Source organism: Pithys albifrons, chromosome 3 (assembly GCF_047495875.1).
Source record: "Pithys albifrons albifrons isolate INPA30051 chromosome 3, PitAlb_v1, whole genome shotgun sequence".
Classification (NCBI taxonomy): domain Eukaryota; kingdom Metazoa; phylum Chordata; class Aves; order Passeriformes; family Thamnophilidae; genus Pithys; species Pithys albifrons.
The window spans coordinates 77209362-77233968 of NC_092460.1; the positions used below are offsets into that span (position 1 = coordinate 77209362).

The 24607-nt window shown below is 38.7% G+C and overlaps 1 protein-coding gene across 1 annotated transcript in view; it reads left to right on the forward strand.

The window, feature by feature from the left end:
* The first annotated feature begins 14327 nt into the window (after nucleotides 1-14327).
* CFTR (CF transmembrane conductance regulator) overlaps nucleotides 14328-24607 on the forward strand; it is an 85702-nt gene continuing 75422 nt past the window's right edge. The window contains exon 1 of the mRNA XM_071550001.1: nucleotides 14328-14478. Within this exon, the coding sequence (XP_071406102.1) occupies nucleotides 14426-14478 (53 nt within the window). The 5' untranslated portion in view covers nucleotides 14328-14425. The remainder of the gene's footprint in view (nucleotides 14479-24607) is intronic.

Sequence of the window (24607 nt, forward strand, 5' to 3'; positions counted from 1 at the left end):
AATAATTCATCAGTGTCATTGTCCTGTTGGGAGGTCTGTAGCAGACTCACACAGTGACATCCACGGTATTTGTTTGCCCCTTGCTTCTTATCCAAAGATTCTCAGCTGTGCCATTGCCAGCTGTGAACTCCATACATTCTAACCCTTCTATTACATATGGTGCCACCTCCCTGTCCCTTCTGCACTGTCTATCCCTCCTGAAGATCCTCTACCCATTCAATACAGCACTCCGGTCACAGGCCCCATCCCACCAGGTTTCACTTATGCCAGTGATGTCATATCTGTGGGACTCGCCTAGAAATAAGTCTTGTCTTGAGTGTTGTAAGTGGAGATATTTAGGTTTCTGTTGATTTCTACAGGAGCCACAGATGCTTGCACATCAGAAAAATAATTTAATACTACATATTCCAGAAGGGACTTTTTTTCAGTGGTCAGGATGGTGCTTGTGCCTACTTTACCTAATATGTTCAGTGTTTGCAAAGCACCTTGAGATTGTAAAATTAAAGCTATTACATAATTCTGAGATACTAAATTAAGTGCACTGAGTTTTTTAACAGTAGTAGCTAAGACTCTGTTAAGAAGTTACAGATTTTTCCTGAAGTGTATTGTACCAGGCTAATAAATGACAACATATTTAATTCTGGTAACATAAAAAAAAAGTTTTAACAATTTTATTATTATTTTCTAAAACATTTACCAATAGTGGAAGACTTTATTTAATGGGTCTTGTTCATATTTGACCCACTCCTGTTACTGTGTTATGACAAAACTCACCTGTACTACTTTACAAATTGGCTTTGATAAAGGTGATGAAATTTGAAGTGTAGTTGTTTATTTCTTAATGAGATAATTTGGTCTTAGGCCTGCTTTCAGGAAAGTCGTGATGATTACTAATTTTAGTGCATGAGGCATATAGGTTGTCTGATGTAGCTTTGTGTTGTAGTACAGCAGTCCAAAGAAGTATACTGGGTTTTTTAAGCTCTACTGCAAAAAAATGCCCCTGTCTGAAGTCAGTGGAAATTTGGTTGTCAGCCATGGAGATGGCAGTAGTTGGAACTCCAGTAGTTAAGAACTCCAGTTCTGAGATTTATTTTCTGTCTTTGTAATAGAATTGTGTTGTTTTCTCATCTTCAGTCATAGGAAGCGTTACAGTATATTGCACTCATTCATCTAGAGCTGCCCTTGCTATTTTTGCTGCTTTTTTACACCCTGCCAGATGTTTGTTTAAAAAAACAGTGGGGAATGTTTCATGTCTGTTTGTCTTTTACATATTCTTAAGTGTGTATTCATTTGTACAGTGGTCCTAAGCCATCAGTGTACCTGTTCAGAAATAGAGGAAGTCATACCAGGAAAGACAATACATTATTGGACTTATGTTCTTGGGCTAGTATTTTTGTAGCAAATGTTAGCTAGTGCTGAAACTAACTCTTGAGATTACACATGATGTATAGGTTTAGGTGGTGAGTATGGGAAAGTTCTATTTTTCTATAAGCCTTGACTCTTTTCAGGACTTATTTTGAACCTAATCAATTTGAGTTAGGCTTTGTTATTTTCTGTCTCTGTGTGTATGCCAAGAATACATACTGGAAAAATATATTTTCAAAAAATGGTTAAACGAGACAGACCTCATCTAAACCTCATCTATGTTACCTAAATAGCATAGCGTATTTACAAATCTGTAGACAGCAGTGTTTGCTGAAAGAAACAAAGAAGCATATTTTAAGATTGATGAATGTTAGCCTGGAAAAAAGGAATTAGATTTCTTCATTACATCTGAAAGTGGTATTAAGGTTGTTTATGCTTTCAAATAATTTAGAATTAATTTATCTTTTTTCTTCTGCTTGTGTTGTTTCTACTTTCGGTGTGTAAATATGACTTCTGTTTAACACCTGTTTGTTATTCAGGCCTTTTTATCTGTATACATTAGCAAAATAGTCTTTTATTTTACTTGCCCTTGCCATCCACTGATCATTTTGCAACACATTCTAATGTTATAGCTTTGAGGTTGCAAAGCCAAAAGTCATTGTGTAGAGAAGACTATCATAGTCAACAACAAAGAGGCATGTCATGTCATGTTGTGGCTGTTAGCTGACAGTCTTGGAATGCCAGAGCCCTGGATAACACAGGGACCATAATGTGTACCAGTAGGTTTTGAATATTCACAGAATATGTCATTACAACTCTGCCTTTTGAATGCTTGTTTAGATCTGTCAGAGTCACTTTTGTCTTTCCTGAATTGGTAACAAGATATTTTGCTTTCATATCTTAAAATGTGGTGCAGTGAGTACATTGTCAAGGTAAGAAAAAGAAATTTCCAGTTGAGAGGTCATCATGTGCTTAAAGGGCAGGATCCCTTTAAATAATAGTTTATCTGAAATTATAGTTTCTAGATGGTTTCTAGTGGCAATATTTGGTTCTAGTATCCATATTGTCTAATTTCAGACTCTCCATTTTTATTTGAGAAAAAACAATAAACAATCCTTTTGGATCAAGGAAAATTTTCTTGTTTGTAATTTTTGCTGACATAACTTAGTTTATTTGAATACTGCCAGCCAAAAGTCTTCTACCTTGTCTTGCTCAAGTTAGTGGCCTATTTTAGGTGGATGCACACAGCTTAAATTCCTATATAAATTCTTTTTGTCTAGTTGTCTCTGAAAGATTTTCATTGAGGAAAAAGTTCACAACCTGGGAACTTGGAGAAGCTAAAAAATTTCTGAGGAGATGATAAGTAGTTACCCATCTCCTGATTTTCTTTTACCTTCTGCATCAAGGCCAGGGAGTGAACAAAGTGTTGTTGAACTATGTGCATGTCCACATTATGCCTGCAGCTCCAAGCAGCTCATACCACTTGAGCAGTCTCTATTGGGTATGCGTGTGAAAAATCCCGTCTCCATTTGGAATCATATTTTACCTTTTTCCAGAAAAGTCCTGTTTATATGTCATTAATTCAGTAACTGAAATACACGAAGTCAGTAAATTGAGATGTGATAGGCTAAATCTGGGTTCTAATGGGTGCATACTTACAATATTTGGATTTGTGCCAGAAGTAAGAATGAGACAGACATCTTTTTGTCTGCATGTGCGAAAGCTTGTAACAAGACTTCATCTGAGGATGGATATGGGTTCATGCACTGGACACAATGTCACAGCTGATTCACAGGAAGAATTCTCAAAATGTGGCATTAACTTATAACAAACCTCAAGAAGTCAGTTATCACAACCCTTGCACTGAAGCAAAATGGAACATGTCTATAACTTTTTAGACAAATGTTTTGTGTAACTTGTCTTGAGAGGGGGACTGCAGACTTCTGGTCCTCTATTGCAAGTTATTGTAGTTTTTGTCTTTGGAAGACAGGAGGATAAACTGTCATTTTTAGATGTATTTGAAGATTTGGGTCTTACAGGTTACGCAAATTAGCACATATTTAGGTCTTTTGCTATACCCCAGTTTTTGTCTTACACTGTGCTACCCAACAGATTCAGTGATTGAGCTATAACCCCAGTGCCAAACATACCAGCAGAACTGCTTTATATTGTCTACATACTCCACTTCTGTTAATACATTTCACAACCCCATTTGCATTTTTGCCTCAACTTGCTTTGCTGAATTATTGAATCCAGTTTTCCAGAGTATTTTCCACAGAACTAGTGGAAACAGAACTGCTTCCTGTTTCTGTCTTGATGATTTTTTTCCTTCCTGCTTGGTGTCTTGGTCTCACTTTATTTCACGTCACTTATATGAAGCCTCATGTCTTGTGTATGTTATGTATAATTTCACAGTTTCTCCTCTTTATCAAGATAGTTTTGCTTGCATTGCATATTTATTGGTTCTGAAATATTGGACATGACACAGAAATTTTATCCTCTTATAAAATATTGTACCTGTTTGGAACAAACAAGCAGATGCTCCTTTTGTACCTTTGTTGTCTGTTTCCTTTCTTATATCTGAGATTTTTAAGAAGAATTTTCCTATATAGTCACAAAAATATCATATCTGGAAAGAATAGGAAAAATAAGTCCTTGTGATTTTATTGATTTGAACCCATGTCTACTAATTGCAATGGCAACCAGTGATGTAAGTTCATATGTAATGTATTCTGTGTAATGTTTGGGGGATGTAATTTAGACATTCAGGGTTTCAGAGATGATTGTTATGTAAATATGGAGGAAGCATGTAACTCAACACCATGAGTTATACCTTAATTTGTTTTTTAATAAAAGAGTCACTTTCCCAATTTATTACACCAATTTTACAAAGGTATAACTATACAAGAGCAAAAAAGCCATTTGGGCTACAACACTAAAATAGACTTGGAAATGTCTGACTACCTATAAGTATACAAAGTTTAGGAAGGTCTACTATATATTTTTACAAGTTTTTACAAAGAATGAAAATTAATATTTTGAGACACAAGTGCGTAATGGTGATCACCTAAAGTATTTAATCTCTGATATATTACCAACAGGAGCCATGAGGAACTCTGTTAAATTTGAGCATAAGATGATAAATACATATCTTGTTTGGGGAGTTTTTCTGCAAAACAGTAATAGTGTATGTTTTGTTGCACTGTTACTGGAGAGGACTTATGGGGAGCACTGCTTTTCATTACAGGTGGGTTCTTGTGCTATGATCAAGCAATCCAAACATCTAATTGCTCTGTTGAACTATTACTTTTGCTGCTGTACTGGTTGTAATAGTCTTGGGAGACTCTACTAAAGCTGCAACTATCTATTGAAATAGTATTAAGAGTTGTAAAACAGGTGATGGTATAAAAAAAATTCCAGAAAACCTGAGGAATCAGGAAGAATTTTGTATTAAACCTTCTAGAAGCAATGAGTAATTATTAAGCCATTTCTAGTGATACAGTTAAGGATCAAAACAGCAGTGACAGTTAATGATCAAAACAGCAATGACAAAAGTATAATGCGAACAGTGGATCAATTATAAAGAAAGGCACTGTTTTCCATTTGGTAATATAGTGTTCAGTTAACAGCACTGAAACTGCTGTTTGAAAATAAATTTAATCAAAAGCATGGTACATGGGAGGAGTAGATGTAATCGATGCCAAGATGATTAAAAGGCAAAAAGGTGATTTTTTTCTACTAGTCAATCTGAGTTTTGCATCAAGTGCTTTGTTTGACTGAGTTGCAGCAGAAACTTAAGAAACATCATGCTTGGTTTGGTTAGGCTACTGTTTACCTTTCTCTGCCTTCATTCTTTCAGCACTAAAAAAAATATATATATATATAAAATTGCAGGAAGTAGGATCTAAGGGCCCTTTTTAGATAAATGGTATCTGGAGTGTTTTGGGTTTTGCAAGCCTCTGACGGGTGTGGATCCTGGTCTGGTTTGGCTGAATGATTCAGAAAAAATGCCAACCTCCTGGAAGAACACAGTAATTTTTTTTAATAGAAACTCAGTGTTTGAAAATCATGGATCAGGGAGGAAAATCTTGCAAAGGAGTTGTTCTATTGTTGGGAGAGCACTGATCCACACCTGTCTTAATATGTTCCTGGGGAATATCCCAAGTGGAAATGAGTTGGTCTCTAGATATACCTACACAGAAAATTTAAGCATCCCCCTCTTATGATCTGTTATATGAAGGATATTCCTTCTTGATGGGCGTCAGCTGTCTGGATAGGGATGAGTTACACTTTCGGTGTTTGCTTTTTGAAAGGCTGCCTTTTTGCAGTGGAATTGGTTTGCTCTTCCTCTCTGCTGAAGCAGAGTATTTGTGACAAGCTACCAACTCAAGCTCATTGGTTATGGAGAACGCGTTAGACTGGGTGTGGGCACTTAGTGTTCTAGCCTCTGTTTTGAGAGTGATCTTTCCCCCAGGCATTTGTAGTAGAATAGAGACATTTGTAGTTAGACAAGAAGGTGTTTGAATGGTAAAGAAATGTCTCATGGCTTACGAAAGCCACCTCCTCATGTGCTCAGTATTCAGAATTCCTATGACATTTCTCAAGATAGATATCTTGTTTTCCATTTTAGTGTTTGGGGTTTTTTTATATTTATGATTTTTTTTCCCATCAATATATACATGGAATGAGGTGTGTCAGCCATTCCTGTAGAGTTATATCTGCATCTTTCAGTATGTTATCCATTTAAAAATTCTCTTCTTATTTCCTTTCCTGGATTAATTTTTTCAGAATAAAAGTTAATTATTTCTGTTACTCACTTTTCTTTTAGCCTTCAGTGTTTCTACTCTCAGCTTGTCATCCAGAATTCAGGGAACACAAACTTCAACTTTTTTTTCCTGTCTTTGGTCTTTTTAGTGGTGTTCTTAATTATTTCTTAAGGAAAGTGGTGAGAAATCACACAACACCTCTATTTAACTTCTTCTTTCTAAAAATAATAAATATCTGTTTCTTTTTCCGACTCCTCTCCTCTTATGCATCCCAGGCATCTTCCTACCCACCCAGGTGTAACTGGGCAGACCTGCTCTTTTAATAGTGTTTGGTCTGCTTGAGTCAGAGAGGCAGAAACCTGGCTGAGGTTGGGAAAAGGGTGAGCTGAAAGAGAGGACTCTAATATACATGCTGCGTCTTTTTTTACAGGTTTTCTCACAATCTGAAAGTTTCTCTCACTTATTTGTTGTATCTTACCTTCAAGGTATATCTTCTTGATTTAGTTGACTATAGATAGTACCACAATAACAGGGAAAACTACTTATAAGATAATAAATAAACTAAAAATATGTCTTATTTCTTATTTCTAAAATGAAATTACTGTACGGCCAAGAGATGCATGTTTGTGTTCTTCAGTTTTCCTGTTAGTTCTCAGATGTTCTTCTTTTCTAGCTGTAAAAGGAGAGTGAAAAGCAGTACTGTATTTCTGTCAAAATGAAATAGTCTTAATTTCTGTCAATAAAAACTTCTTTAGTTTCCTGCAGCCAAATGTATTTGACAGATTAATCTACTGGGAATGCCAGCCCTCACCAGGATCTTGTATAGCATGCCACAGTGAAGAAAGTAAAGCTACAGCAAGTGGTATTTTGTGATAGAGCTCATATACCAGATGTTGCTTCCTAAATTCCCAGAAACAGAGATTGTCTGAAGAAAAAGGCATTCAGATTTTGGTAAATAACTATTGTAAATGCATTAAATATTTCCCTTTCTATGCATATATCTGTTTGTGTCCTGAGTACTTATAAGCCTAACAAAACTGTGGGTCATTTTCTTTTTGCAGCTTAATTATTCATCATAAAAAAAGCATTTCCTTTTACCTAACTATTATGCAAAAGTGTAAACAGAAGTGCTTGATTTTGTTTGTCTTTCCTGTATATTATTTGAAATGCATACATTTTTCATTGTTCTCTAAATTCTATGCTGTTTTTCCACTTTTCTTTGAAAAGTTGAATGAGACTGAAACAAATATTTGATGAGAAATCATTAAATTTCTGTATAATATAGTCAAATATTTTAAGTTTCTATCTCTTAAGTTGGTTGTCCACTCTTGTGTTCATTACGCTGTCTACAATTAGATGCATGGTTGGTTCTTTCCCTCAGTGGTTTTACTAATTTATAACCCCTTAGAGTACATGAATAGATTATATTTTTCCTTTCATACTGGCACAGGGAAGTGTAAATTCAGTTTTTGTTAGCCAGCAAGGGACAAGTCTGTCCAAGGGTAGAATATTAAATTTATATTTTTAATTTCTGTAATAAATACAGTTAGAAATACAACTGCTATTATCTGCAAATATTTTCAATTTCTTAAGTACTAAACTCAATTTGTTAGTTATAACTATTTTTGTGTATATCTGACTTTTTAAACTTTATAAGTATTGTGCTAACATTGAGCAACAAAATAGTACTAATTGTAGTTAGCTAATTAGAGAAACCTCTGGGTAGGAAAAGAAAATTGAACTTTTAGAAGAGCCTTTTTAAAGACTAGAGTCTAATGTGAAGTGCTTACTCCCATAAACTCTTGAGACTGTTTGAGACTGTCATTTCAATGCTCAATGCTGTTAACTTTGTAGTTTTTTTCTTATTTTCTCTCAAAACCCTTTTGCTACCAGGTCTCTCAAGTGTCATATGAAAGAGAACAGAGGTTATCCATTCTCCCATTCTCCTGTGGGAAGAAACTGACATACCTGACATGTTTGGTTTGCCTGGTTTTGTTGGTTGTTTTTGTTTGTTGTTTTTCTTCTATCAAAGAGTACCTTTCCTTTCAGAAAAAAGAAAGAAACAAAACAAAGAAAACAAAACACCACATCATTGCTCATTTTAGAGTTCAAATAAAGGAGTGCAACTTGCGTTCCCTAAGCAGCTCATGACTGCTGGTGATTGACTGTCTTCAAGTGAAACAGAATGGTCATCCAGGTAGGTCTCTTACCAGGTATGGGAGACAGTGGTGCAAGTTCATGGTCAGAACTTAGTGGAACATGAATTTCATCACCCGTTTTTTAAGTATTTGCAAAGTGCCTCAATGTTTGGTTGACCAGCTTTTCATTCCTCTACATACCAGTCATTATATCCTCAATATGTTAGGTTTGTTTTTTGGTAAATACCTAAGTGAGAAGTCAGAGGCCTGAGCTGCAGAGTATTTTTGCACTGTTACCAGTGAAAGCCAGTATTTTACAATAAGCCTTAAATTTCATAGAATGCTGGGATGTATTTTTTGATCTGCATAATCTGGAGATATGCAGGACTGAATTGCTCTGCAGGTTTACTTACAGCAGGGGCAGGCTTGGCTTGATGATCAAACATTATGTTTAGCAATTTTGATTAAAAAGTGTCATCAGAATTCTTAAGTTTCAGGAATTCCTTTTCAAGTAGAGGAATGCTCTTTTCAACCAGTTCTGTGGACAGCTTCAAGGATGCTACATGCTTTGTTGCTGATACCACTGTGCTGTGATTGTCTAACACGATTCTTACCCTGTAATATAAGCTTTTTTCTTGCAGAAAAGTCACAGAGTATTTTGTAAATAAATAAATAAATAACCCCCAGAGGCAATTATCTTCCATAGCTGTATAGCGGTGGATTTCTCTTGCTGTTATTTGTGTAAATCACAGCTTGACATAAGTCTGCACAACCTCAGAGGTCTTGCTTTTAGCCTCAAAAATTTTAACTATTTAAAATACAGCTGCACCTGTTTGGCTTAGCACAAGTAGCTGCAAGATCTCACGATGACAAACTTTTAACCTCATATAAATTTTCCATTGTGTCCAGTGTGAAAGGTTTTTAATTAAACTCAGTAACTCATGATACTCTGCTGACAGCTGCCTAAAAACCAAAAAAAAGCCAGCCCAAAACCCCCCCCCAACCCCCCCATCATTTCTCATTTTGGCTGAGAGAAAATCCTTTGTGAAAATGTCAGTCAGCAACCCAATCCTTATTCTTTCGTACTTGAAAACATTATTGGTTTTCTGAAGCCTGACTAAACATGGGGCTTTAACCTACTAACCTGAATCTCAGCATGGCCTCTGGAAATAGGATGGATGTGGTCTGAGATTGCTGAGAAAACCTCATGGAGAATGGGGGATTTTATGCTACCCAGCCCCTTGTCTTCATGTGGAGCCCTGTCTGGTCCTTTATTCCCACAGTGAGCTCAAAGTCCTTAGGTATCTTTAGGGAGGAGATTATCTCTCCTTTTTTTACTATACTTTTATTTTTTATTCTGAAGGTTGAGACAAATTCCTTACTGAAGAGGCAATTTTAGACTATTTCAAGACTAGAGGAAAAGACCAAGTCATACAGTTCTTTTGTAATTTGAGTAATGGTGGTGTTTGTTTCAAACTTTTTCCATTAAAATCAGGAAATATTTGTACCTATATGGAATAGTTTTAGGCAAGAATACCATACACGAACCAAAGCACATTTTCAAAAAGAAATTGGTTAAGTGTTCATTGTGCTGCATGGATTTACACGACAGAGTTTATACTGCATAATCATTGCAGTAAGATTCCAGTAAAGGTGATTCCTGTCTCAGTGTTCTGTCAGGAACTCAAACTCTTTCTCTTTTAGCAGTTGTAAATAATTAAGCATTTTTTTATGCTCTAGGTCATTCAATGATCTTTGTTACTCAGCTGTTTAAGACTGGGCATGTGCCTTTTACTGAGTAACAGAAGGTATCAGTCTTGGATTTTTGCCCATTTAACCTCAATAATTTCATTGTTCTAGGATTATTACATGACAGTAGGAAGAGGAAGAAGTTAAAGCTATCTTTGGAAATAATAACTTTGCAAGCTTGTTAGACTTGGATTCTCAGGCTCTCCTCATGCTTATTCTGGAAAGTAAACAAACCTTGGAATTTTCAGAAAACGATTTTCTACTGCAGCTCCCAAAGAACTAAATATATTTTATCAAGCGTTAAGTGAAAAAATGTACCCTACATCTGATAACTGTTCTGTTGGTTTTTGCATTAGCTTCAATATTTGTTAAAAGTGTCTTTTTTTTCTTTTTTTCTTGATGCAGGTGCCTTATCTCCCAAGAAAATTATTGGGTTTGGTTAAGCTGTGTTCAAATTGTTGAAACTCACCATAAATCTTAGTATCATGAGGGTTACTAACAGCAGGGCTTTCACCATTTTAAGGTAACTCTTAGAAAAATGAGTAGTATGACTTTTTTCTGTATTCAAGACCACAGTCTAAACTTTCCTCTGTTCAGATTCTAGTTCCTTCAGGACCTTGACATAAGCTTAGCCAGCAAAATTTCAGTCAGTACTTTCATATATCATGTAGCAAGACAGATCAAAATGACACTTCAGGTAGATCTAGAAGTTTTTACTGGTTTTTATGCACTAGTATAAATAGAAATGGGCTGTCATGGAATCCTGTGCTACTGAATGAAATAATACATTGTCATTTCCCTTGTTGTGGGTCAACAATTTCAAAAAGCTTAAATTTACCTTCCAGTTTAGAAAGGTATTTTTGTAGTGGTTATTAACTTTATAGACCAAATGACAGCATATGAACATGTCTGACTTTTGTCTGATGGTTCCTTCTAATGTAGAGTTACAATTTTTGTTAAAAATTGTGTGCAGTTTGAGGTGCTTCGAAGGGTTGGTCTTAAGTGCCTGTAGAATCAACCTCTGCAAATTCAGTATGAGTTGCACTAAACACTAATACGTAGCTATTCTGCTATTCTTACATCAAGTCTGTGATGTTTTCCTTCTTGTGATTTCCATTTAGTAGTTTACCAAAATGTCATCTTCTGTCTATTTTGCCTGTAGAGAATGAAAGGTGTGGTGCTTTCCCAGGTTCACATGTTGTGCCACAGAAGTACATGCCTGGTAGAAGATCTGTTTAGTTCCCCTGGAGTATTAAGATGTTTTCAGTGTTTTCTACCTCCTAAGTTCAGATTCCACTGAAAATGCACGACTCTGGTGGGGTTTTCAGCTAGACCAGAAGCCTTAAGCAACTTTACATGCAGTCTGGTGACCCTTCAGCAGAATGGGAATGTGTACCCAAAGGCAGGAGAGAGGCCAAGGTTACAGCCCTCAGAGTAGATGTCATTTTAAATTGCTGTGACCATGAAAGCATCTATCCAGCCAGTCCTTTTCAGACTGCCCACAGCATGTTGGCTCTCGTCTGGTTGAGTTACCCTGCACAAGCATGGTAGACAGAGTTACTGCGGGGGTGGCATGGGAACCAGCCCTGCTCTTCCTCCTGTTCTCATGCCTGGCTCTCTGAGTCAGCCTGTTTTCTTCAGAGTTAACAGAGTAAAGTCAATAGATGGGGGTTGTGGATACAACTAAAGCATATATAGTAGCTGTTGTCTCAGTGTATCAAGTTGCATTTCTGTAGAAGGGAAAGAATATCATGTAAATGAAATTGAATGATAAAACTAAAGTTAGAGGTATTTCAGTCCCTAGAGAGGAATAGAAATATTACATTTTATTCATACTCATGATAATGCTAGTGACAAGTTTCACATTCATGTCAGATGATTATGTTCAAGATCCCTGAGAAGATAAGGAATCAAAGTGGCTCTGAAACAAGCAAGGAAATGTACCAGTGGAAACTTTGTGGACACATGAAAGAAAAATGACAAGAAATATATGAAACACGAATAGTTGTAAGTTTGTGACTCTGGGGTGTTTGTGAAAGTAGCTGAATTATTTGCAAAACCATTGACTCACAGGGCAGAGAAGTAGTTACTCCGCAGGTGTTGCTGGTGCTGAACATAGCCAAAGCTGATACTTGCAAAGAAATATTCTAAGTTTAGAGAAGAAATGTTCAAAATTAGGGAAAGGTGGTGGAATTTTTCATGTAAAAACATTACGTAATCAACAATGATTGATGAGATGTCTTTGTTAGTCGCAAATTTGCTTCAAATGCATGTAAATCAGCTTTTATGCCAATAGCAACAGGGAGATAGTGTTATGAAAAATACTTCATTACCTATTGACATTTTAAGCATTTTGGACCTGATCCACAAATCGTTTTAAATGACTAACATACCTCACTTTCTAGTGTAAATCACAAAAAAAATGTCTAATGCCCTGCTCAGTTTCTGCTTTATTCGCCTGTACCAGAGTTCTGAAGGGAAAGCGCCCGTAGCAGGTGCCGTGTATATTGGTCAGAAGACTCTTTCCAGTTGTCTTTAAATTTGTGTTTCACCATTTTTTAATTAAGTGAAAGAACTTTTGAGACTTCGGTGATCTACATGTCAGGGCTTACTCAAAAAACTTCTTTCAAAGGCCGACGGAGCGCGTGGGATCCCAGCCCTGTCCCGAATCCCGCAGAGGAAGGGTCTGAATCCTGGTCCTCGTTCCTACCTGAGCACCCTGATCTCTGGAGGGGGTGAAGGAGTGACGGGCTGTCAGAGCCGCATCAGGGAGCTGCGGCAGGTGCCCTCCTATCACCCGGCACCACACGTCCAGAGAGGCCGGTCCCACCTCCTCCCGGCGGCCGCGTGCGGGGTGCGGTGCGGGATGCGGTGCGGTGCGGGTTGCCGCCCCGGGTCTGGCTCCACTAGGTGGCAGGATGCCTGAAGGGCTCTGCCCTGCTGTCCTGGAGCTCGGGCGGATTTAGAACTGCCTCTACGTATTGTCTGAGGACATGATAAAATGAGGAAAGTTTCCTGGAGTCCTGCCTGCCCCGCGTCTCTTGCTGGTTTTGTTATTAATAAAGCAGAATAGGGAAGGATCCGAGGGAGGTCTGAGAGCCAAAGGAGCCCGTTGCGGTGACAGGGTAAGAGGGCACTTCTTGGCTATCTGCAGTCTGCAAGGGAGAATGGGAGAATTGCCAAGGCAAAGAGAAATTCTTTATGAAAACACAGTAGGGTGTACTGAGACTTAGTGAAATAAAAAATGTCTGTAAAGTTTGCAGAGAGTAACAGCTGGTTAAATTGTAGCTCAAGCTGTAAGTACATAGAAAGGTACGGTCACTTCTTTACAGAGCCAGCTTAGAGGCAAGGGCCGCCTACTTAAGAAAGCATGGCCTTTTTGACCTATTTTTTCTAAGTTACAGAAGTGAAAGGACGCTGGAGCGTGTAAATGTCACAATAAAGCATTAAATTAAATCTTATACAGAATTAAGTCACATCTTCTTTTTCCTGCTTCTTATCTTTGTCTTTTTCAAGCATACTTCCTTCTGCGCACTCTGAAAGCAGTGATTTTGTTTGTATGACACACGTACAAAGCTTCACAAACACCTTTAGTGCTAGATCTCGGTGTTTGGACTAAACTTGCTCAGGATATAACTTCAGTTCTCATTCCTCTCGCTCAGGTACCTGTGCCTGCGAGAAAACTTGAAAACTGAAGCAAGTGTATTTTAAATTGGGAACGATCGTGCTTGCCGTGCACCCCCGCCTCGGCTGAGCGCCCACCCCATGCGCTCCCCTGCATGAGTGCGCACATGTGTAGGGACAGCCGGGGCGGGGGCTCCTGGCGCGGGCCCTGAGGACCCCCTAGGGCCAAACCTCGCTAACCCCGGGCTCGGTTCCTGCGGGTCTCGGGGGCTTGCGAGCCGGCGGCCGGTGTGCTGGGGCAGCCTGTGCGGTGAGGAGCTGCGCATTCGGGAGAGCCAGAGGGAGCCAGGGGATGTCCGTGCCCCTCACCTGGTCGGGCGAGGGGCTTAGTGCTGGAAGGAGGTCGGGGACGTGAGCTGGGGTGCTCACAAAGCGGAGTCGGCAGGTGGAGGTAACGGGCTGGGCGAGAGCTGGGGAGGGGAGGAGAGGAGGGGAGGGGAAGGGTGCGGGGGAGCCGCGGGGCGCGCCCGGAGCGCGGTGCGGGCGCGGCGGGAGGCGGAGGAGGAGTGGCGACGGCAGCGCGGGCTGAGGCCCCTGCTCGCCCGCCTTTGAACCGGGGCAAAGCAGAGGCGGGGAGAGGGACAGGGGCAGGAGGCGGGCGGAGACATCAGAGCGGCCGGGCGGATAAGGTGGGAGAGCTGCGGGAGCGGAGCGGGCGAGAGAGGCGTCTGCGATTAGCGGCTGCCTCCGGTCCCTGCGCACCGCACCGCTGCTCTGGGCACCATGCAGAGGTCCCCCCTGGAGAAGGCGAACATCTTCTCGAAACTTTTCTTCAGGTGGGAGACCCAGCGCGGCGGGACATGTGCGGGCGGGGCGGTGGCGGCGCGCGGAGCTCAGAGGGGGTTCCGTGCCCTCCGCCTGACGAGGTGGAAGGCAATAACCTCGGGAAGGGTCTGTGCGGAGAGCGGTGGGAGCCTCGCTCGTCGATGAGATCACTCTTTTTTTTATTGTTGTTGCATGGGGGTTTAGCACCAGGAATGGGCTTTGTCAGATGTCATAAACCCTCGCTAGACCCGGACAGATGAATTTATGACATAATTTGAGCAACCTTTGGTAAATTGCTCAACTAGTTAATCTCTTATTTCACTGTAAACTTTTAGAACGCAGTGTGGTGGTGGGAAGCAGGGGGGTAATGCTCTCAGAGGAAGGATACCTTCTGTTTGACTTTTTGAGTGTTCAGCATTTGTTCGGTGTGCAAATGTAATATACGATCTTACTAGAAACAGTTCTTTGTAAGCCTCAAAAATGTTCTCTCAAAAGCACACTTTCTAGTACCTTTTCTTTCTCAAAACTTCAAATAAAAAGTGAAGATGCCAATACCAATGCCTGAGCACAATGTACTTTGTAAGACAACATGGAAGCCTGACCACGTTTTATGTGACATTGCTAGAAATGACACTGCAAACTTGAGAGAGCAAATAATCTACCTGGCATTGGCCCACACACCACTGTTTTTGCCAGGGTGCTGGGCTCCCCTTTTGCTGCTGGAGGATCTTTTGCATGGCAGTGAAGGAAGGGGGGAAATCTTGTGTAAGATGTGAACATGGTGACTGAAATGGGAGCACATGGTGTAAAACCATAACATTGGCGTGAGGTCTCTGCCTGAGCAACTGGGAGCTTTTAGCTCACTTTTTAATCCTTTTGGGGTAGCTTTCAGCAGGTTGGTCCATACCTTTTAAAAAGTTTCTTAAGGAAAGGGAATCTGTATGAATCACTCTGTTTGCCTGCCTTTCCCCCCTCTTCCTCATTTTAGCCAGATGTGATGGTGGGAAAGGATCCCTAATCTAACCTGTTCCTAAAGTTTTACAAACATTTAGGTAAAGGTGAGGAACCTAGAGGTGTTCTTCATTGGGACTGCAGTGAGAAAGAAGCCATATTTGCTGTCAAATGCTGTTAGAACCAGGGAGTGTGGATGGAGTGTAAGCCTTTACAAATTCTCCATAGAAGCATCTTCAGCCAGTTCTCCTGTCAAGTATAAGATAGGAATCTGTAGAAAATAAGTCTGCATATTAATTTCATTGCTCAAGGAGCCACTTGTTCTATTTAATTTTATTTGCTTGTAAAACTTCCATCAGAGTAGTATTGTCCTAGAATCTGTAATGCTGAAGGCACAAAGGAAAACCCCAAGATAAAGCAAATATATTTCTCATTCCCACCATAGTTGAAGTTCCCATATCTGAAACCAGTTCATATTCATTAAGTGCATAATTAACCGTCTTTGGACCTGAGATGGACTTTTAAAATCATAGTCTTTAAGTCAATTAAATAGTGTGTTAATCATGCTTATCATGCATGATGCATTATATTGTACCCTGTATCAGTCAGGTAAATGTAACCAAAGTGATAATAATAAACTATATAAAGGTAAGGAGATGTTTATGATGAATATTGACTAGAGCAGAAAAATGGAAAAAGGATACATGGAAAATATTGCTTTTTCTAATGATGATGACAGTTGTTTTTGAGTATCTGACAGAATGTTTCAGTGAAGTAATTTTTATAGGTGGCTGCTATGCAATTATGTGTGAAGTACCAATCTGAATATAATGTGATAAGTTGAAGATCATGTTAGTAGAAGTGATTTTAAAGTATTAGTTGTTATTATTCAGGAAATCCTGCTGATAAATGTAAAATTGTTATTTAATATTGTATGAGCCACTATCAGCTATAGGTGTGTAAACCTGTTGGCAAGGTTTTATTGTTTCATAATGTATTCTGTTCTAGCTGGAGAGATTGGTTTAAATATGTTCAAGTCAGAATGGAGCTCCTTGCTCATAAGTGAATAATTTAGACATGTTTCATTATTGTGTGTGTCTTTTTTTCTTAATTCTTTATGCTAAAAATCAGAAACTGTCTTGGTGTACAAGGAGCAGTATCTTAAAGAAAATGTACCTTTTTGTTGTTTCCAAGATTAGTGATATTACTGAGGCAAAAAAAAATATTGCTTGGGGTGGTCGTGATAGAAAGTATTTATAATTAGAAATTAACTTTCATCCAAAATTTTAAACAGTTTTTGTTTAAAAACTGAGCTTTGGTGGATAAGAAATGAGGTGGGAAGACAAGTGGTTTGAGATCTTCCATTAGGATGACACTTGGAAAACTCTAGGTACTAAGGGTTTGGAGTTTCAGGATTTCTTTTGTGTTTTGTTTTATTTTCCTTGTATGTTTTCAGAGTTGATCCCTTTCGATACCAACCTCATGCAAGACATTTTTTCCTGTGCATTGGCAACTTTTTACCTTCTTTAAAGAAAACAGAGTTTTATGCAGAAGCAGTCAGAGGTCATATGCTTAGCTTCATATTCAAAGTGAAGATCCACTTTTGTCTTTATAATCATGACTTACTTTCTTTTGTAGTTTTGAGGATTTGCAGGGTCAAGGCCATACTTTTTGTTGCAAACGTCAGAGTACTTTGCATTCAGCCAGTTTTATTGAAGATTAACTGAGATCAGGAAGTGTTGTTAATTAATCAATTTTTATCTGAGTACTGACACACAGAGTTATTGCTGGAGTTTCAGAAATGGCTGCAATTATGGGACAATTCTGATTTTATTTAAACTACAGGTTCTCAAGGAGTAATCCTTGTGCTCCTGTCCAACTCTTTAAGCATATACTTTTGCAAAGTATGCACCAAATGTGACAACTCTTGGCAGGACCTAGTAGATTAGTGCCTGAACATTATTAAATCAAAACGAGAAATGCAAACTAAGCCAGCTTTTGTGTCAAGTCTTCCCATTGATTCAGTCAATCAGACCTACTCTAGTTGCTTCTTTCCAAATCAGAGAAAAACAAATGTACTGCCTTTTTATACAACTGTCCAGTGGTTCTTAGAACAACTTATCCTGCAGGGGATAAATGTTGGATTCCTTCTTCTGCCCTGTGTGTGGCAGGAGGGGTAGGAAAAAGAATTAAATTCTATATCTCACATCTTCTAGGATTTGGGACCAAATGTTACCTGTGTTTGACAGTTAAGGTGTTTTAGTCCTCCATCCCTGGATCAGCTACTCTTTTTAAAGCATAAAAGCAAGAATTACTCTGTAGTTTACTGGGTAAGAAACTTGTTTATGAGTCCTGATTTTTGGTCTGAGGGCACTTCTTTTGAAGTCTGTTAAGGTAGATAACAGAACCCATGACTTAAGTTTTGAAAATACCTAATCCATAGGCTACAGCCATGTTATTTTACCACTCTTTGTAGCTTAATTCAGTCATAATTGCAAAGTTGAGAGTACCTTGGCCAAGACAGTTTCAGGTTTAAAAATGAATTCTCATGAGAATTAATGGAATCCATTTAAAGAAAGAAACTAAAGCCAGACCTGCTATAGGCAGTCCCTGCTCTATCCTTGAACTGTGTATCTTAGAATTTAATACCAAGAGGTTACTTAGGATTTTAATTCTTGAACAGAGAAGGATTTATGTATTTTCCTCAAGAAGGTTGGGGTTTATTGTATTAATTTGTACTTAAAATGTCTCCTGAAACTCTCTTGAGTTCCTAAAAACCACAAATGTGTGTAGGAAGTTTGAAGGCCTAATTCAAGTCTGGAGGACAGGTGTCTAGAAATTGTCCAAACCAACACCTACTTGGAGCATCCCCTACTAATGCCTAGCTGTAGCATTTGGCTCACGTTTCCTCTTTGAGTAGGGAGCCTCTGTGTACATTGGCAACAATGAGCAGGTGGGTTGAGCACAGTGTTGCAGCTCAGTTGCTGGAACAGTTGGCTTGGACAGTTCTACAAGGCAAATTTCTTGTAGTATATTCTTAAGGCCCTTTATGTGTCTAGCCCCGAGGAGCTGCCATTTAGCAATCCCAGGTAATCATAAATCCTGTCAGTGCTAATCAAGCACAGATGCAGCCACAGCACAGAATGCTCCGTGAGGCTGCCTGATGATTTGTTTCCACAAGTGGTCCTTGGAGACCAAGGCTTCAGTGCTTCTGGAAGTCAGCCCCCAGGTGGTTCAAGGTTGTGTGTGCAAGTTTTGGACTCCTTTTAAAAATTTGGCTTCTATTACTATTTTCAAGGTAAAAATGAAACTTGAAATGAACTGGAGAAAGGATGTCGAGTCTCCTACACTTGAAGTCATTTCAGTCAGAGGAATACCTTTTCTAGCAATAAGGCTAAATTGTGTCCTTGGCTCAGCTAAGGCTGCATCTTTGGTCTAACGAGAAGAAGTGCAAACCTTGCATAGAACAGTGACCTTTAGCTGCTTTATAACTTTAAAGCACAGAAGCCTGTATCAAGTTGCATTTGAGTTTCTGAAATATATTTAAAGACTCTTTTCCTCCTGCAGGAGGAAGACTTAACATCTTGCTACTCAAAATTAATTACCAAGCATTTGAAAGATTTGCAGACCTGTATGTACCTTGTTATTCTCTACGTGGTTTTGGTGACATTGATTTTGGTGACAAATAATCCATCCAAATCCTTGACTTTTTTTTAATACTGTCAGCAGTAACATGGATAGTAGTTTTATTATCTGTATTATAGAGGCTTCTAAGTGCACTAAAAAGAAATTTGAAGTCCCTTGTACTAAGCACTGGAAAATATTTGATAAGGAAGTCTGTTTCAAAGATATTAATGTCTAACTAGACAACACAAAGAATGGGCTAAAAAGAAGTTTCCTTATTAGTTCTGTAGAGAAGAAAGTGGGTTACACAATGATTGTAACTTGTCCTGGGAGTATGTGGTGGAGTCGGTTCAATCTGTCTGAGGTCTCCTGTCCAGGACTTTAATGCACAAGGGTATTTCTGGTGTGACAGTTATTTTGGAATATTTCTAGAGTGAACAATTATCTTCTTCATACTGAACAATCTTAGTCTCTGAATATCTACATTATTGAATATGCTAATTTCTAAAGTAGTGAAAACAGTGTGCCTTACTGCAGTCCCCCAATGTTACTTTGTTACTTACAAAGCCCCCCAATGTTACTTTGCTCAAAGCCCAAGATTGTTTTGGAAATCAGAAGATATGAGACATTTTCTCATTAACTTGCAAGGATCATGCTGAGGAGTAGTAGTGTCAAATACGAGAATACAGAGAAAATGGCAAAGAGCAAGGGGTAAGAGAAGCAGAAGCTAATTCAGGATTAATTTCATATTACTGTCATGGCAATTTACATTTTGATATTTGGTATTAAAATAAAATAAATTACCAATGTGTTCGCCTCTTTGTGATGGAGTTTATACCTCACCACTTAGCAGTCATTGGGGTTGGAACAAATTACATGTTTGAAAAGGTCAACTGATGTGCAACTGTATGTTGTTTTATTATGAAATGTTTCTAAAAAATACATGGCTAAGACAGTGAAATGCTAAATTGGGTGAAAATTCTTGATACCACATCAGTGACACATCTGCAAGATTTTAAAATTCAATTAAATCATGAATAGCACTGCTCTGCAAGTTTCGCTGATGGCAGCTTTCTGTAATGTTCCCTGTTCTTTCAAATGACTAGAAAAAAGGAATCTCTCTTTTTCTTGCTGTGGGATATATAATGGGGAAAAAGAATGAAGGTGAAGAAGCTATTTCTTCTACTCAGTCTAACTCTGGTATATGCTGAAACAGCCTTGCAAACCCTGTTCATAACACATCATCACCACTAATGTTATTTTGCTAGCTTTGTTAAATAAATATTTGAAGCGTATCTTAAAATTGACTTTTGTATCTAAACAACTGACATATTTTAATCAGATTTTAATACAATTATGTGTTCTGTCCTTCAGTCTTGCACAACTTAACCCCTAATGTGTTTTGCTTTCTCTCAAATATAACTCTCAGGACTTCTGCAGACTGAAATTCTTTGACTACTTTCCTAATTGTAAGGAAAAACTCTTGAATTTCTGCTAAAAAAGTGTTTAGAGATAAGATAATAATATGAATAAGTGTCACTTCACAAAAACTGTGCATAAAAGGCAAGCCTTCTCCAAGGATTGCCGTGGAGTAAGCCTAATTAAGATTTGCTGTTGAAATCCTGGGGTTTCAGCAGAACATTGATGATTCTTAAAATGGTGCTGCTCACAGCTAGTGGCAGAGTCAATAATATTGCAGCTAAATATCTTCCATGTCAAATAACACCTTATGGGGAAGGATTGTTTATTAGTGAAGAAATTAAAATCTTATTTTTTGTGATCTGGGGGAAAACAACAACAACAACAACAAAAATGCAGAAATCAGTAGAGTCTGCATTTACCTTCTGTTGTTGAAGCCCTGCAATTATTATGTTTAAATATTAAGATGTGTTGCATTTGTTTGTTTTTAAAGTAGAAAATACTAAAGGCTTAATATAGTTTTCAGAATATCTAACATGCTATTTTAGTAGGTTACTGTTCAAAACAAATTAACTGAAACCCTAATCTGTTGGGAGTAGTCAAAGGACAGGAATAAGGCTGTGGTGCCTGGTAGTCGTGCTCCATGGGGGTGCTGGCTTCTCCCATCTGTTAGCAAAGGTCACACGGAGCTGCAGTCACCCTTTACAGCTGTGTTGCAGAATACTCAGAAGATCACTGGTGGTGCAGACACTCTTCTGGGGAAATAGTTTTGGGTGTAGTAGAGCTAACACCTCCAGTATAAAGCAAGCAACAATTTATAATTTGCTTCTGCTGGAGTGATGGATATCTTGTAGGAGAGGATGGGAGTGCAAAGCCTCTGACGGAGTCTGGTCTGGTTTGACCCTTTGGGAATGTCTCAGAAATACATGGTGCCTCAGCCTTTTCCTGCTGTTGGTAGGAGTCATGGCTCTACAAACACCTTGTAAAACTTAGGCTCCAAAGCATCTTCATAATGGTTTGATTATGTTCCCTACTCTCCCTCCCCTTAACTTTTAGGAGGAAGATAAGATAAAGCCAGAGACACTTTTCTTGCCCTCTCCATGGAGATTTAGGCCCAGTTCCTTAGGAGCTGTAGGTACTGTGCTAAACTATATTGTGCACATGTCGGAGGAGACCAGAATCCGCTGATATGCACAGGTAGCAATGCTTTGTAAATGGGAGTGAAATCATGTCTGCCTTTGCACTGCTCAGTAGGTGTTGCTGTGTTTTGCACAGGACACATGTTGAAATGGTACCAGTCTGATCAGTGACCCCTGCAGGAGAGCTTCTCTGTTTTATATATCTTAAACTGCTCAGCCCCATATTCTGTCACTGTTTTAACATCCAGCACTGCTTGATCTAAAGAGCCTGATGGAGCTAGGATATTCCTGTAGCTGGGAAGAAGATCTGAGTAGTTGGCTTAGCAACACACAGGCTCCTTTTGTCTTCAGTGACATGCAAAGCAGCCTTAAGGGAGAGTCAAATCCTATTGGCAAGTTGTCTGTGTTAATACTCTCTGGAAAGCCAAAGACATCTGTCCTATAGATACAGTTTGCTTGAATGGGATGAGTCTGACCATGCTAGGGAAAGCTATTAGCTGTAGTAAGAAATCTGTTATGTGTTGATAAGGTGAATGACAAAGAATTAGTCATTAGAAATCTACCAAACAATATGTTAGGTATTTGATATTTACATATCAAACTTGTAAGGTATTTTTTGCTCCAGGCAGTAAATAATAGAGGTGGAACTTGTTTTCCTTCTCTTCTTCTTTCCTACTGTACATCCTTGAAACTTATCCCCTGCTGGGTTTCATAGGTGTGTGTACCCATAACAACATTCCTAGTTAGTGGCAAAACTCTGACAACACTACAGGTTTTTCTGTAAAAGAGTTCATTAAATGCCAGCAGTAATCCAGTGGCATTTGCTAATGTAATGCTGTAAAACCAATCTGTTTCCCTTCCTTCTTGCTCTCTTCTTTTCCGAAGAAATTTCTCATTCTCAGCAACCACAAAAACCCCTCAGCATTAACACTAACAAATCATTTCCATTAAGCCAAAAAATAGAAGAGCCATATTTGTTGACAAACACTGACTGAGCTGTGCCACCTGGTGTTAAAGAAACATGGATAACTACAGATTATATTGTCAACTAAAATAAATTTATAGTCATTCTTCTTTTCAAAACTTTGCACTGAAACTGGATCATAATCGTAATCTGGATGCAACTGAAATCTGAAAAAAGGTTGGTTTCATGAGATATTTATATATTTTAGGTCTAGAATATTCCTTTTAATAAAATACATACGGTCTCCTACGGTTCATGACAGCACAACCCAAGCAACTGTTGAAAATCTACCTTGAGACAAACATCACGTGTCAGACCAACTCCTCTCACAATTACCACTCCAACCCGAAGCCACTTGGCACAGTGCACGAACTGGCCAGATCTAGTTAGGGTGGGACTTCCGAGCAAGGCCAGGGCAGCTGGGAGATGAACCTTTCTGTGCAAGCCCTGCTAGCAGCCTGCAGTAGAAACCTGGCTACAGACTAGGAGTTGCCCAGGGGAAGGTGTCAGCACTGCTCCTTTAGCTGGCTAGAGAAGAACCATAGTTGCAGCTACCCTGATGAGCAGTGAGATGAGGATGAGACCTGCACTAAATCTGTATCAAAGTCTTGGGAGAGGAAGATGGTTTAGGGACCACGTAATTTCAGTGGCAGTGGTAAGTGCACCTAGTTAATCAAAAAATGAAAGAAGAGACATTTGTAGGTGTACAGTAGATCTGCTAAGCATGCTGCCTTCCTTGAATGCTAATACAGCCACTCTGCTCTAAATGCAGTTACTGTTTGTTACTTCAGACAGTGGCAAAATGCCAGGGTAGGTGCTAATCAAAACTATAAATAAAATCAAATGTATGAAGGGAAACAGCAATAAAAAATGTTTTCCCAAAACATACAAAGTATGACAATAAAGCATTTAACTTTTTTCAAGTTGAGAATGGCTTATTACAGTCTCAAAGCATTAAGGGACTCAGCAAGGTTATTATCTAGCTATGGTATTGATAATTAAAGTTGCTTAGGAAGTACGGTTACTTACTTACATTAACTGCAGTAGTTATTTTGTGTCCCATGACTTGTATTTATTTGATCATTGCCAGAATATCTGCATATAGAGAACTTTCGGTGAAGCCAGTCCATTAGTTTCTGTTCTTGAAGGACGAGGATTGGCCAGTTCTCCACAAGAAATGCACAAAGCCAGTTAGAGCTTGTTCTCTCTGTCATCAGAAGCTGGCAAAATACTAATCAATACCTGATTTATCATTTGCTGTGGCCATGAAAGACTTTCACATAACAATGTTACTTTTAAATTCAAAGATTTTCTTCTAATCCATCTTACTAGGTCCCTAAAAAAACATTGTCTCCTGTTTCCAGTAGAAGTAAAATTTATAGATGTTTTACCAATGACTCCAAAGTGGACTCTCCTAGCTGCCTTCTTGTAACATACCATGAATTGTGTGTTATTTCTCAGCTACAGGGGTGTCAAAGATTGAGCTAAAAGCCATGGGATTCATCTGAAACTATACTGTTATTGTAGAAATGAAGGATAATCCTCCAGTTTCTTAAAAGCACCTTCTCCTTGCAGTGGGTCTGATGTAACTGTGCACTGGAGAAATACTTTTGTGCCTTACTGAATTATGGGGATTAGAGACTGGTGTCTCATGCAATTCAGATTTTCATTACAGTAAATGTTAGAGTGTGCATGTATGTGTTCATAGTTGTAGGCAAATAGTCTTCAGTGGTTGTGCTAAGGTCTCTTTGCCCTTGTGTAGTGTTTAATGATTTTCTTTTACCTTTGTATCAACCTCTGCAAATTCAGAGGTTGCAATTGAGAATGTGGATTACTTTATGTTCTGACACATATTCTTATAGGCATACAGGTACACATATCCAATAAGCTATTTATATTTTCTAAGTGACTGTGAGACACATTATTGCATTTCCTTTGCCGTTTTGGTAACTGTTTTTTTAATAAAGACGATTAAAACAAAGACATTTTGAAATGTTTGAGGTTTTGCAGAACTTTTATCATAATCATAAATCATATGGGGTT